The 15,256-nt window shown below is 41.1% G+C and overlaps 2 protein-coding genes across 2 annotated transcripts in view; one reads left to right on the plus strand and one right to left on the minus strand.

The window, feature by feature from the left end:
- The window catches only part of LOC113260370 (protein NipSnap homolog 3A), an 18,735-nt gene extending 13,812 nt beyond the window's left edge, over window positions 1–4,923 (plus strand). The window contains exons 5-6 of the mRNA XM_026506105.4: window positions 3,898–3,984; window positions 4,077–4,923. Coding sequence (XP_026361890.2) covers window positions 3,898–3,984; window positions 4,077–4,153 — 164 coding nt within the window. The 3' untranslated portion in view covers window positions 4,154–4,923. The remainder of the gene's footprint in view (window positions 1–3,897; window positions 3,985–4,076) is intronic.
- Window positions 1,213–15,047, minus strand: LOC113260371 (phospholipid-transporting ATPase ABCA1-like). The gene is made up of 4 exons (XM_026506107.4): window positions 14,864–15,047; window positions 13,054–13,178; window positions 11,918–12,016; window positions 1,213–9,206 (listed from the first exon to the last, which is right to left on the minus strand). The coding sequence occupies exons 1-4, from the start codon at window positions 14,981–14,983 to the stop codon at window positions 9,014–9,016; spliced, it is 537 nt and encodes a 178-aa protein (XP_026361892.3). The 5' UTR covers window positions 14,984–15,047; the 3' UTR covers window positions 1,213–9,013.
- Window positions 15,048–15,256: the final 209 nt, after the last annotated feature.

Below are 15,256 nucleotides of genomic sequence, written 5' to 3' on the forward strand. Positions count from 1 at the left end.
AAGCATTGCTATCCCAGCTTTCTTTTCATTTGCATGATAAATGTTTTCCCATCCCTTCACTTTCAGTCTGCATGTGTCTTTAGGTCTGAACTGAGTCTCTTTTAGGCAGCATATAGATGTCTTGCTTTCTTATCCAGTCACCTGGATTGGAGCATTTAGTCCATTTACATTCAAAGTAATTATTGATAGGTATGTACTTATTGCCATTTTGTAACTTACTCTTTTTTTTATTTATTATTATTCTTTGTTCCTTCTCTGGCTCTCTTCACTTGTGGTTAGATGGCTTTCTTTAGTGATATACTTGGATTCCTTTCTCTATACTTTTTGTATATCTACTACCGTTTTTTTTATTTGTGGTCACCATTAGGTTTATATACACATCTTATGCATATAGCAGTCTATGTTAGGTTGATGGTCACTTAAGTTTGAACCCATTATAAAAGCACTAAATCTTAACTCCCCTCCCTTCTACATTTTAGGTATATGTGTCATACTTTACATCTCCTTGTGAATCCTTTGGCTGATTTTTATAGATATACTTGATTTTACCGCTTTGTCTTTAACCTCCATACTGGTTTTATAAGTGATCAATCTACTACTTTTATCAAGTTTATATGTACCTCTGAAATGTTTTCCCCTCCTCCTTTTCTTACTCCTGCTTACAGTCTTCCCTTTCCACTCAAAGAATCCCCTTTGACATTTCTTGTAAGGCTGGTTTACTGGTGATGAACTCCTTTAACTTTTATTCATCTGAGAAACTCTTTTTCTCTCCTTCTGTTCTGAATGATAGCTTTGCTGCATAGAGTATTCTCAGTTGCAGGTTTTTTCCTTTCAGCACTTTGAGTATGTCATGCCACTCTCTTCTGGTCTGCAAAGTTTCTGCTGAAAAATCAGTTGATAGCCTCATGGAGTTTCCCTCATATATAACTGTTTTGTTTTCTTTTGCTGCTTTTAAATTTTTCTCTTTATCAGTACTTTTTGCCATTTAATTACTGTATATTTTGGTGTGGACCTCCTTGGGATGATTTTGTTGGGAACTCTCTGTGCCTCCTGAACCTGGATTTGTTTCCTTGAGTTTTCAGCTATTATTTCTTCAGATAAATTTGCTGCCCCTTTTCTCTCTTTTCTCTGGAATCCCTATAATGCAAATGTTATTACACTTGATGGTGTCACTGAGTTCCCTTAACCTATTCTCATTTTTTTAAATTAATCTTTTTTCTTTCTCCTGTTCAGCTTTATTGTTTTCCATTACAGTCTTCCAGCTCACTGGTCCATTCTTCTGCTCCCTTTAATCTACTATATATTCCCTCTAGTGTATTTTTTAATTTCATTTACAGAGTTCTTCATCTCTCACTGGTTCTTTTTATATTTTCTATCTCTTTTTGAGATCCTCCACTCCTTTCTCAAGCATAGTGAGTATATTTATGATCATTACTTTAAATTCTCTATCAGGTATATTGCTTATTTCTATTTCATTTTGTTCTCTTGCTGGATTATGTCCTGTCGTTTCATTTGGTACATATTCTTCTGTGTCTTCATTTTGTCTCTCTGTGTCTCTTTCTATGTGTTAGGCAAGTAATGGCCTTATGAAGAAGAGGTCATGTAGTGCTCTGCAGTGCAGTGTCACCTGTTCACCAGAACCTGCCCCTTCCAGAGTGTTTCCTATGTGTGTTGCATATACCTTACTATTGTGGCTGAGCCATATTTGCCTGGAGTCCAGTTGTCTGCAATAGCACTTTTTGCCAGTTGTGGGCAGGGCTTAGTTCCTGTGTTGTAAGAGGCCACTCTGGGGCTGCCCTGGGCAAAAAGCCTTAATTTTTTGAATTGTTTTTGCCAATATTAAGGAAATATGCATGGATATGTAGGTGTGTTTAGTTATACAAGAAGGAAACTTGAAATGACACAAAATATATAGCCATATTTAAATAATGAGATTAAAGATTTTTTAAGTTTCTAATTTACTATAATGGACATGTATAACTTTTGCAAGAAAAAATTATGCAAATGTGTGTGCATACATATTGTAATCTTGGGGCGCCTGTGTGGCTCAGTCAGTTAGGTGTCCAAATTGTGATTTCAGCTCAGGTAATGATCTCATGGGTCATGAGATTAAGCCCTGCACTGGGCCCCGCACTCAGTGGGGAATCTGCTTGAGATTCTCTCTCTCCCTCACCCTCTGCCCTTCCCCCCATTCATGCACACATGTGCTCTCTCTCTAAAATAAATCAATCTTTAAAAAAAAAAAAAAAGAAGAAGGGGCACCTGGGTGGCTCAGTTGGTTAAGTGACTGCCTTCAGCTGAGGTCATGATCCCAGGGTCCTGGAATCGAGCCCCACATCAGGCTCCCTGCTCAGCAGGGTGCCTGTTTCTCCCTCTGCCACTTCCACTGCTTGTGCTCTCCTGCTCTCTTGTTCTGTCAAATAAATAAATAAAATCTTTTAAAAAAAGAAAAGAAAATGTGTGTGCGCACACATTTTTTAATCTTAATTCATTGTTAGTGTACTAGGAGAATGGTAATATGCTGAGTACTTCATTTCTGGAGGACAGTGTATAACATATACACTGTATATTTGTAAGTGTATATATATATATATATATATACACACACAAGATATACTCTGGTTCTCTGAATTTAAATTTTAGGAGTTTATATTAAGAGAATATTCAGATCCAGACTTCCTGGGTTTGAATCCCAGCTTCACCACTTAGAACTTTGTGAGCCTGGGTAAGTTATTTAACCTCACTGTGCCTTAGTTTCCTCATCCATAAAATGATGATACTAATAATCTACCACCTAAAATTATTGTGAAGACTAAATGAGTTAATATATGCAAAATGCTTAAAACCAGGTCTGACATAATCAACACCCAATAAATATTAGTAGTAGTTGTCATCAACTTTGTTATTATAGATATATATATAGATGCTGCTCTAACGAAGTTTATGTCAGTATTATTTACAATAAAGGAACATTTTTATGTAGTATGCATATAATCCAGAAAAAAATATGTATCATCTACATCATGTATTTATATAACTGTAAATTTACATGTTTATGTGTGTATAAATACATATTCATAAAAGTACATATATGTATATACATAAATATGGAAAGAGATACAGCAAATATAAAAGTTTTTTTTTTCTATGTGGTATAGAAATGACTCCTCTTTTCTCTTTTTATCCACATTTTCCTATACAGCTAACATACTTACATTGTAGTTATTAAAAATTTGTAAAATATTATGCACAAAAACATTTATTCCATATTTCAAAAATAAAATAATAATCTAATAGGTCAGGGGTTTGGATAAAAAGTTCTTATATCTATAGGGAGGAATTCACATAGCTGTTAAAAATTAAGGTTACTACCATGGGAAATACGCATTATTGGTTTTTTAAAATCTATTGGTAAGTGTAATATATAGCTTGCCCCAATTTGATTTTACTCATTTGTTTAAAAGAAATGCTCTAAATGTCAATAGAGGTTCTCTTGAGGTGGTTAAAATTACGCTACTTTTGCTTCTTCGTATCATCAAAATTTTCAGTAGTAAACACAATTATTTTATAATCTTCCTTTTTTAAATAAACTAAAAGGTATTAGAAAGTCACGAGGCCTCATTCTAGACTTAATTGTGTGTTTAGTGTGTTATTTACTTTCCCTTTAGAGCCTTCTGTTTCTTCATCTATAAAACCAGTTTGATTAATTTATAAATTTCTCTGCCAAATCTCTGAGCCCTTCTGAAATCTTACTACTAACATACTTAATTTTACCTTTTGGATATTCACTATTTTGATTTAAACAACAAGACTTAATGTTTCTGATTAATTTTTCTGTATTTCTTACTTGTAGTAACGCCATAGTCTTTAGAAACTATTTTTGGTTTATTTCTGCAGTTCATGTTCTTTGGTGGAATGAGAGTGCAGACAGTCGTGCAGCTGGGAGACATCAGTCTCATGAGGATCCCAGGGTTGTGGCAGCTGGTAAGCTATTTCACTAGGCATGAATTATTCTCATAACAAATTTGATTTGGTTTTTAACTTTATATGCCTTCTTATGAAATGTTTTTTTCCAGTTCGGGAGAGTGTTAACTTCCTTGAGTCTCAGCAGAATATGCTTCTGATTCCTATGTCATTTTCACCATTGAAATAGTTTTCCATTGAAATACGAAGCATTTCATTAACTGCTATAAGATGCGTCTGCTAATGGTGCTTAAATTCTCCCAAGAGATTCTTATTTTTATTTGAAGGAGGTGGTAAGTTAATTTGCTATGTCCTTTGCATTTTTAAAAGCTACCTCTGTCCATTGTCTCCACCATGACGAAATAGTTCTGTTCATTTTCCCTTTGGCATTTCAGTATCTGTCATACATTAAAAATTGTTGTCATTCCTACAAGATCTTGATTTTTTTCATTTGTTTCAGAATATCTTTTGTACTCTATTTTGACAACTCCCTGCTTTTATAGCATTTCCTTATGTTGAAATGATTATGTCACATTTCCATGCCTATGATAATATTTTTAAATTATTTATATACATTGTCAACCTTTTCATGTCTATTTTTCTGAAATTTTAAAAGTTTTTGTCCAGTAAAGTTTATTTTGTAATACTAAATGAGAGTCATAAAAATATTAAACATGTTTATTATGGAAAAGTACAATATCATCTGTATCATCTCTACTAATTTTGGTTTTTATATTAATAACTATTTATGTGAAAAATAATGTTATTAGATCCTCATATTAAAAACTGTTGAAGACTCATTGGTTTATATGCTGAAATGTCTTCATTTACAATTTATTTTGCTAACTTTTAGTTCACCTTGGATTACTATTTAACAAAGATACTTGGGACAATGTATCTGTGATAATGAGATATTTGTGGTTATGGAAATGTTTGCCCTAATAAAAGCCTCCAGATACATTCTGATTCTTTTTATTGTGTTTTATATTTGTATCCTCTTACCTGGAACTATTGTGTTGCTATAAGGTAATGAGCCAGTAATAAATGTACTGTCTTTATTGTAAGTATTAAGTTACTTCAAGTAAATAGCATGCTAATAACCCCACAAGGAGAATTTCATTGGTACTGTCACAGATGTATTAGGATTTTCCTACAAAAAAAAAAACTTTAATTTTTATTTTAGTTGAGTACCTCAGCCTTCTTAAACTAGATTTGGTACTTGCAAGCTCTCATGGTAGTCTATATTTACAGCTATATGATTTTATGTTTCTAATATATATTGCAAATACAACATAGTAAATTATTAGCTATCTGAGGGAAAACTGAAAAACAGGAAGAATACTCACCTCTCACTTATCTGGTCCTCAAGAATTCAAAGGACAGATAAATTCCTAGTAAGGCAAAGAACATCCTAACTCTGGAGGTAAAAACCTATCAGAGAGGTTTTGAGTTTTGACTAAGAGTCTTCTACCTTAGTGTTTCTTTGAAAAGTTGTCACTTAGCAAATTAGGTGACAGTGGTATTACTTGCAGTCAGTGTAGACTGACTTTTTTTCTCTCTGGCATAAGATCAGTTCTGTGTCATGAAAATATACAGCTGCTTCTGCCTTTCCCTTTTTCATTCATCTTTAGATTAGCTAGAACCCTTTTAGAAGAGACAGGGGCTCTTTCTTCCAATCCATAGCCCCAACAGAGATTTAGAAAGCAGCAGCAGATGGGTGTTCTTACCGTATCCCACACAAAACTGGAGAGCCAGTAGAGGACAATCTACACTGCTCATGAACTGCAGTCATGAGCTTCACTGACCCACTCCTGGATCAGGAACACAACACTGGCTGAGACGAAGAACATTTCAGAGATAACACAGATGGACACAGGATGTCCACTGACATGCTCTTCCTGGAGAGAGAAAGTCAGTGAGGATCTGAGGAGTCACTGATGCAGTTGAAAACACAATCAAGGAGGACACACACACACAAACACACACAAATATCTGATGAACACAGATGGACACAGGATGTCCACTGACATGCTCTTCCTGGAGAGAGAAAGTCAGTGAGGATCTGAGGAGTCACTGATGCAGTTGAAAACACAATCAAGGAGGACACACACACACAAACACACACAAATATCTGATGAATAGCCCAGGGAAAAACATCTGTTCAATAAATAAATACATTTCTTTTACTCAGAGTTTAAACATGATTATTTTCAAGTCAAAAATCTGAAAAACAAATCCATAACATCTCACTGAGTTCTAGTCTAGTACCAGGGCACCTGGGTGGCTCAGTAGTCGGTTAAGTGTCTGCCTTCCGCTCAGGTCATGATCCTGTAGCCTGGGATTGAGCCCTGCATCAGGCTCCCTGCTCAGTGGGGAGCCTGCTTCTCCCCCTCCTGCTGCTGCTCCCCGTGCTTGTGCTCTCTCCTCCTCTTTCTCTCTCAAGTAAATAAATAAAGCCTAAAAAAAAAAAAAAAAAATGTCCTGTACCATAATGAAACTATTGAAAGAAGTCTGAGAATGGCCTATTGGCATTCACTTTGGTCCACTGTTCCTGACCTTATAAGAATAGCAGGTTGTAAATTCTCACACACACACACACTGTGGCTTGAAAACTTAGTAAGTACAGAAATATTAATGTGAAACTACTTAAATAAGTTAAATTCTTCCAGCTGTAAATAAATTTAAAACAACAGTATATAGCATAGCAATCTAATAGAGAAATTCCAAAAAAAAAAAAAAAAAACGAAAAAAGAAAAGAAATTCTAAGATTCTGGTTATAAGAATGGTTCTATAAGCCCATTACAAAGGGTCTTGTATAAAATTCCTAATGACCTATATTGATACCGTGTAGGAAATAAGAGAAAGAATAACTGCCATGCTCCATATACAGGATGTACACTTTCAAATACTAAATATACAGAGTAGCTCAGTCTTGGCTGACACAAGCTCACTAAATACCAGTGATGGCTTTGTATGCAAAAGTCCTAAACAATAAGCTGCTACATGATCTGACTGACCTACTGTGACTCCCACATACCAGCAACTCTGGGCCCACTTTCCTGACAAGTCTTGGAATAGATAAAGTACCTTGGCCAACTTCAAGTGTTTCTTGAATCCTTTGACTCAGAGGAGGTGACTGAGAATTACTGTCACCAGGGAAAACCCACCGTACCTAAATAACAGCCTGACATGAAACACAGACAGTGTGGAACACAATACCACTCAGCAGCAGATACCACAGGAGTATGTACGTGTTTCATTTAGATATTTCCTCTTCAAAGGAAATTCAAAGTTAGACTTTGTGGAAGTTACATCACAGCCACCTCTAATGGATTCTGGCAAACTTTTGACTCTTATAGAAAGGGTCTATAGGGGCTTATAGAAACTCCAGTGAGATAGCGAAGGGACCTGGGCCTGATTATTGACTCTGGCATCTGACACATTGAGGAAGGAGTGGTTATTCGTCTCAGATGCTCCTCTAGACTTGGTAGCTCAGGCCTGAACATGGGTCTCAAGCAAGCAGATGGGGAGCCATAGCAAACAGATGGGCACTGACCACAGTAGGCTAGAGAGGGCTGGATAGACAAGCCATGGATCCTTCCTAGCATGAGGGCACTTTAGGGGTCCCACTCTGCACTGCTCAGAGTACTGTGGGTACTGGCTCTTGGGGAAAAGGCAAGGGAGGAAAAATTGGAAGTAGTGACAGAGCTAAGTTTTGAGGCAGCCATAAGGCATCTCATTTTCCAGGAGGTATGAATGGACTTCAAGGACTCCTTTTCTTCTCAAGTCCCACTTATTCCTTCAAAGCGCCAAGAAACAAATGGGTTGAAAAACAAGGAAAATAGGTAGTTTTAATACTATTTCTTCAATCCAAGTCCTTGTCAGGTCCATATAAAAAGTGAAAACTAAAAAACTGTCCTGGAATCCATACAACCCTCTGGGAATGTGATTTGGGAAAAAGTATAACTGGAATAGGAGACTCATACTTTGAATTAAACCAGTTTAAAAACCACCATATTTAATAACATGACTGAACTAGAAGCTCTGTAAATTTAAAGTAAAGAAAGCACATGTGCCTTTATGAACCACAGTTGGGGCAGAAAACAAAATGGGTAGCAATGACACATGTCCCTCAAACATGGACCACAGTGTGACCAGACCCTGCCCACAGGGCTCAGGCACTGCCATCAGCCAAACACAGACGCTGGTCCATTCAGCTGTCAGCATTGGCCATTCACTTATGCCAAGCCAAGATGTCCCCAAGGAAATTATTCTGAACTACTGAACAATAGACAGTGGGATATGAGTCTTCATAGTCACAAAGGTTTTTAGGGAGCAGTATCACTGACCATGCCCAGTGACTTCTTTTCTTCATTGGAGTTATACTGATGAATAGATTCACGGTTATTTTAAGGAGAAGTAACCAGGACTTCATTAAGTTCTCGCACCTATTTACAGTTGCTGGTCCTCACCCTGCAACCAGATGCTGATGAAGCAACAGAGGGAGATCACAAGCAAGCCTCTTCCTGAAACTGTTCTCAGAAAAAAGGCTCAGAACTGCTCCCCAGACTCACAGTCTCACAAACTGTCAGAGTTTTAAGACCCACAGAGGTTTTATGGGCAATTCAGAGGTGAGGAAAAAGGCCCAAGAACTGAGTGGCCTGTCTGAGGTCACCAGCTCATCTGTGGCAGAAGCAGGGATGAAGCCGGGCCTGTCAGAGTATGTTCTGTCACATTAACTCAGTGGGAGAAGCCAGACTGGGTCTTCCACAGCCCACGGATCCTCAGTGTTGTGATCTGGTTTTAACTAAAAAGTAAGTAACGTAGGCTGACTTTTCAAAATAGAGAAACAAGCTTAAGATATAGAAACTTGTGGACCAGCGTCTTCCCTTCAAAATGCTTTTTTTTCACATGCTTTTCCCTAAGATGAGAATGAAGATCAAGACTGAAAGACAACCCCCTGACATGACAGGTCAGCCATTCCTTCTTCCCAAGCAGCAGCTCCCAGCCTACCCTGCACCGCCATCTGCTCAGTCACATGGAGAGTGACTCACTTGTGGAGGAGGCAGCCCCCTGCCCCCAGGGGATGCACGGGCAGCATCTTCTTGATTTTGTCACTGCTACACTGGCAGGTGGGTGAGGGGTTCTCCATCATCCAGTTTCCTTTTTGGAAGAGGTCCGTGATGGTCTGGGGAACTGGGGCGGTGGTCCACTCCTCCTCCCCCACTGAGCAGGGCATGTCTCTGCAAAGGGAGGACATCAAAGGTAGCATCACCCGAGAGGACCTGGCCTTTCCTGGTGCCTCAGGAGCACACGCCCACCAATAAGCACCGCAAACACGCAACCACCCCCTCACCATTTGTTTGATCTCCCCAGACCACGTAAGTGAAACTCACTTTACAGTTAAGGATGAAAGAACACAAAGAGGCCCTAAATGCTCAGATACCAAACTCCAGTCAATCCAGTCTGCCGGCATTTGCTTTCTTGTTCCCGTGTTCACTCAACGAATATTCACTGAGCATCTACTATGTGCCAGACACTGTTCTGCATATTTGAGAGTCTGGGGTGAACAAGACAAAGTCCCTGCCTTCACGGAGCTTGCGTTCTTGTAGAGGAATGCGGCAGTAAGCAAACGTCACTCAGCCAAAAATAAAGCAAAATAAGAGGACAGTGAATCAGGAGAAGAGGGACTACTACCTTCTCCCAAGGCATAAAAGCTTAGAAAGGAGTCAGGAAAAGATTTGGGGAGAAACAACACTACAAGCAAAGGTGATAGAAAGTGCAGGTACAAAGCCCCTGAAACGAAATGAGCTCTCCATGTTTGAGGAACAGCAGGAAGGCAGCGTGGCTGGGACAGGATGAGGTAGGAGGGAGAGTGATGGGAGATGAGTGGTGGAGGGAGGGAGATGCCAGATGACACGGGCCTGGGAAGGAGTCTCTGTGTGATGCTCAGTGTGCCCAGAGTCTGGTGCAGAATGGCAAGATTCCCTTTATGTTCTAAAATGAGCTCGGAATTGGGGTTTGGAGGGGATGGGGTGAGAGTGCTCAGTACATGAAGAGCTAGGTTGTCTGCAAGCATCACGAGGCCTTGATGCCTGACCTGAGCGCTGAATCACTGTGGACCATCAACACGACGCTCACCCTCTTGGGTCTTATCTTCTCCACCAGTAAAATAAAAGTTCAAAATGACATGTGGAAATAGTCATTTCTAGCAACCCTTCCAGTTTCAAGATTCTACAAAGCAGAGCCACACTCTTTATGTTGTTCTTGCACGTACTAAAAATATCAAAGGATCACATTTGTGGACTGCTCTCTCGTTCTCTCTAAAGCACCATGACTTGATGGAAAAGTCAAAGTAAGACATGGGGTTCACACTCTAAAACCTTCACAAGATGACTGACCGAGACAAAGCTCAATGCCAGTGTCAACATCCCAGTCAAACCTCCCTCAGTTCAACTCCTTTTGGTAAAACCTAGAATGTGAATTCAGGAACAGTTGCCAGAGTGCGGCCCCTCCATCACCCCGCCCCTCACACGCACACGCAGCAGTGTTCTGCCCAGGTGCTGTGAATCCTCGCACAGCAGGGGCCGGACCTCTTTTGTCTCTGGAGGCTAGCCCAGAGCCCAGACCAGCTCCTTCCGTGCTGGCACTTATCTGAGTCCACACTGCTCAGCGGGCATATAACGAACCCACCTCATCTAATTCTTCTACCTCACCTACGAAACATGCAGATTTGTCAAAAGTCTTGTGACTCCAGAGAGGATGTCTCCATGTCCTTTTCCATCACGGTCATCTTGTTCTTTAGGAACGAACACTGGCTGCTAGGGCTTACCACCCATGAAGCAGTAAGTACCAGCAAATGTTCAGTAAATATCCAATAGTAAGAGCTGGCAAGGACATGGTAGCATTCCGTCTAGAAATCTGCTCTGAAACCTTGCACACCCAGGTAAAGGCACACTGGTCTGTCACTTGCAAACTCAGTAACTTCCCTTTAAAACCTGGAATTCAAGTTAGTCCTTCTCCAATCCTCCTATACCTTCCCACACTCTCCATAATTCCTCCATGTCTGTGCTACAACTGAGCCAGAAAATCATTGTATCTGAGCCTAGAACCTTTAACCTGCATGGGCCGCGGTTTGGGTAGCTTGGAAACGCACCTCTCTTCACGGTCTTTATGCACAAAGACCTCCGCACACACCTCCCCCCATACCCACTTAGAGACACATGGGTACTTCACTGCGTTTATCCATACACTGCCTACTTCCTTAAAAAGGATTTGGAAGAAAAATACAAAAATATGCAACTCCAAAAGAAGAAAATGTCCATTTTTACACACAATAATACAGAACATCTTTCAGGTTGGTAAAGTGAAGAAACTGATAAGCCAAACTGCAAATGATATATAATGGCAGCCTATCTCTGTGTCTAGGTACAGGAGCTGGTAGAAAGGAAGAAGGGGAAAGCAACTGATCAGTGCAAAGTGCTATTTGAATTAAATATTAACCTCTAAAGCAGTAAATAAACGTCTGTAGTGATTTTATATTGCAGATGTTAAAATACTCTCCTGGTCGGCTCAGTTTGTTTCTAGATGGTCTGGTTAGATTACTGTATCAGCTTTTTAAAGATAAAAAATGTTTTGAGGGGCGCCTGGGTAGCGCAGTCGTTAAGCGTCTGTCTTCAGCTCAGGGTGTGATCCTGGCATTCCGGGATCGAGTCCCGCATCAGGCTCCTCTGCTGGGAGACTGCTTCTTTCTCTCCCACTCCCCTGCTGTGTTCCCTCTCTCACTGGCTGTCTCTCTGTCACATAAATAAATAAAATCTTTAAAAAAAAAGGTTTTGAAGGACAAATGATACTAGTCACAATGTGGCATCTATCACAGCTGATAAAGGTAATATAGCAGACATCACGCCAGGTGACAAGCTGTCAAGGGTCTCATAGCTCAAGGGACACTTACGGGATTGGATTTCCTTCCATACATCGGGTCCCGAAGCCAGGGTGTCTGGTGAGGGCATTCAAGAGTTCCTGGGTGCCCAAGTCCTCAGGAGCATCATTACTGTGGGTACATGAGAGGCAGCCAGCTCAGCAATTCATTTAAACCAGGAACTGGGAGGTGGAATTGTTCTTTGAAACTGAACATTTTGGTAGGCACTTCCTGTGTGCCAAGCGCTCATAACAGAAAAGAATAAAACACAAAACCTACCCAAAAGGAGCTGACGCTCACTGCTTACTTGGGATCAAGGTAAGGGACAGCCCTCTGAGCTTGTATAAGTTGTAATGAATGGAAAGTTGTGCATATGGGTGTGTGCACACGTATAAATGCACATGCACATTGATACACGTATTTTTGATGTGAAGAATTTCATTAAGGATCAGTTTTTCAAACATACTTTCACAGTTATCCATGAACCTGAACCAAACAGGAAAAAAACATGGGGCTAGAGAAAGAAGAACGAATTTGCATATTTATGTATATTTTGTTTTCGTTGTTTGTTTTAAGGCTTCCCTTTTACATTAGTCAGATGCTTCCCCATCTAACGGTGTAGAAAAAGCCCAAGATGAAGAAAACTGTGGAAGGAAGTAGGGAAATTCCTTTGTCCTTTTGTTTGAAGCACTGGATTGTTAGAGTAGCTGGCATTCGTGTCTGAAGAACAAACACTCGTTAATATCTGCAACGCAATGAAACCATGAAATGTACTGTGCAGACAAGAAGCTGGAGGTGTAAAGCTGGGACCGTGTGCTGAAGCCCTGGGATGAACCGGCAGAATTAAAACATAGCTGTGAGAAGTCCAACCTATAGCTTCCTCACAGGTGTTTTGCAAGGGCAGATTATTTACGTAAAACACAGATGACAGCAGGGTAAAAAGAAAGGAGGTCAAGAGCGGGAACAGAGGACGGGTCTATTTTTGGAGGTTCAATTTGTTGCTGTTCTTTGCATACGATATGAGTTTGTGTTACGGCTTTAGAATAGCTGATAAAATCCATTCCACTGTGTGATTCTTGAGTCCACCTCCCCTTGGCCCTCAGCAGCGTCAACACCCTCCATCTGCGTGAGCTCTCTTCTCTCCCGGGGCACGGAAAGCAAACACGTACCTGACAAATGTGTACTGTTCCTTGTACATCCAGGGCTGAAGTTCCAGGCTGGGGTACTTGCCAAAGGGGGGCACAATCAAGCTGAACACCAGGGCAATGCAAACAAACACAGCTGGCAGGATGATCTATAACCAGGGGACAAAGGGGGAAAGGAAATGGCAAAACAAGGGCAAATGTCACAACAAGGAGACTGGGACAAGCCGCTAAGAGTCCAGCCAGCCTCCCAGACCAGCCAGCATGCAAGTGAGCACCGCAGGACCCACAGCAAATCTCCACCAAGGCATTCACGGCAGGTGGGAAGCAGCAGATCCTGCCACCGAAACCTCTTCCCTCCAGGCCATTTCTGGAGCCTGGCAGCACAAGGCCGGGGCTGTGGCCACCTCGCAGAGGCACGAAGCTCAAAGCTTTACAGAGTAAATGGTGGTCACATGTGAGAGTGACTCACAACACTGGGTCCTGGCCTCTTCCCTCTGAAGACCTGAGAAAGACCACGATGGGCCATGAGCCCAGCTCAGCTCAAAGAAAGGCCGAGAGAACAAGCCATGCACCAGGAGCCAGAAGACCTGAAGCCTGGTAATTTAGTCTCTACTACAAGTGTATCCATGTGAAGTCACTCCCGCTGCAGCCTCAGTATTCTCACTTGTAATCTACAGGCCAAGACTAAATGACCCAGTCAGATCCCACACTCTGAAAGGAAACAGCAGCTGCTGTCACTATGGAATGGCCTCAAAAAGTATCATTACCTAAATCCTTCTTTATGAGAAAATACTATATGACCATTATCTCATTGCATTATCGTTACAACCCTATCACCAATCAACAAACAAGGTAACTGAGCTCAGAGAGACTAAGTAACTTGCCCAAGGTCACAGAGCCAGTAAGTGGCAGAACCGGAAGTCAGACCCAGGTCTGCATGCTCCAAACTCATACTCTCTGCATTACCCACATAGTCTTCAGGGAAGAATCTCTGCAGACGCTTTCTCTATGCTTCTCGATTTTAAACAGTGGAATAATTTTATCCCTTCTGACCAAGCGACTTAGCATGTAAACACTGACTGACATGCAGGCAACAGTGTGATGAGTCCTCTCTGTTTGTCCATTTTTTTTTTTCTGACCCCTCTGGCTACCTTTCCATCAACTTGCAGTTAAACATCAATTTAGAGAAAAGTCATGTTTCCAAGAAGTTTATATGTCAACTGCATTTCAGGTTACAAAAACTAAATTGACCCAGTCAGTTTTTCTAAACTCTGTCTTTTTTACGCTGTCCTCTACCATAAAACACACATGTGCGTGCACACACACAGAGATACACACACACACAAACACACACAGCACTACTTAATGCCAGGCCCCATTCTAAGCACTTACTCACTTTAATCCTCATAATAACCCTTGTCATAGGCACATTTTTTTTTTTAAGATTTTATTTATTTATGTGACAGAGAGACAGCCAGCGAGAGAGGGAACACAGCAGGGGAGTTGGAGAGGAAGAAGCAGGCTCCCAGCGGAGGAGCCCGATGTGGGACTCGATCCCAGAACGCCAGGATCACGCCCTGAGCCGAAGGCAGATGCTTAACGACTGTGCTACCCAGGCGCCCCAGGCACATATTCTAAAGATGACGACATGGAGGCACAGAGAAGTAACTTGCTCGCAGATGTGTGAGCGACAGGAAGCAGGACTGGGATTGAAATACAGAAAGTCCGGCTCCAGCATCCACCTCATAACCATGACCCTCTCCTGCTTTCACTGGTCAGGGAGCCTGCAGCCCACCTGTGAAGCCAGAGTCACTGCCTGGAGCAGCACTGTCACCTGAGCAAAGAATCCCTTCCGACTCCGTCTGGCAATCAGCAGCCTCTTCCACAGAAGGGCCACAAACTGCTGCTGTGTGAGCTTCCAGCCCTTCACCTGGTAGGAGCCTTTGCCGTCCATCCCGCTGAGCAGGTCTGTTTCTCTGGATTCCGCAAGAAGCCGACACTGAAGGTCACCTACTATCTAGGCAGTTTTGACATCACCTTGCTCTTTCAGGCTTCTCCAGCAAGACTTCAAGTCAGTAAGATAAAGATGAATGATACAACCGAAAATTGGGCAACGGTATTAAAGTGAGATCTCAAAAAAATGAAAGCGATATGGCCTAGAAAATTATGAAAAGATGCTGAATTCACAAGAAATCAGAGAAATGTAAATTACTGCTCACATATAAAT

Source organism: Ursus arctos, unplaced genomic scaffold, assembly GCF_023065955.2.
Source record: "Ursus arctos isolate Adak ecotype North America unplaced genomic scaffold, UrsArc2.0 scaffold_18, whole genome shotgun sequence".
Lineage (NCBI taxonomy): Eukaryota > Metazoa > Chordata > Mammalia > Carnivora > Ursidae > Ursus > Ursus arctos.

What these genes read in the sequence shown, in the direction of transcription:
- LOC113260371 (XM_026506107.4), bottom strand. Translation starts at nt 14,983, where the DNA reads ATGGACGGCAAAGGCTCCTACCAGGTGAAGGGCTGGAAGCTCACACAG. An exon ending in GAACAGTACACATTTGTCAG is followed by an intron (nt 12,017 to 13,053) that starts GTACGTGTTTGC and finishes ATGTACCCACAG; the next exon opens with TAATGATGCTCCTGAGGACT. An exon ending in ATGGAAGGAAATCCAATCCC is followed by an intron (nt 9,207 to 11,917) that starts GTAAGTGTCCCT and finishes CTCCCTTTGCAG; the next exon opens with AGACATGCCCTGCTCAGTGG.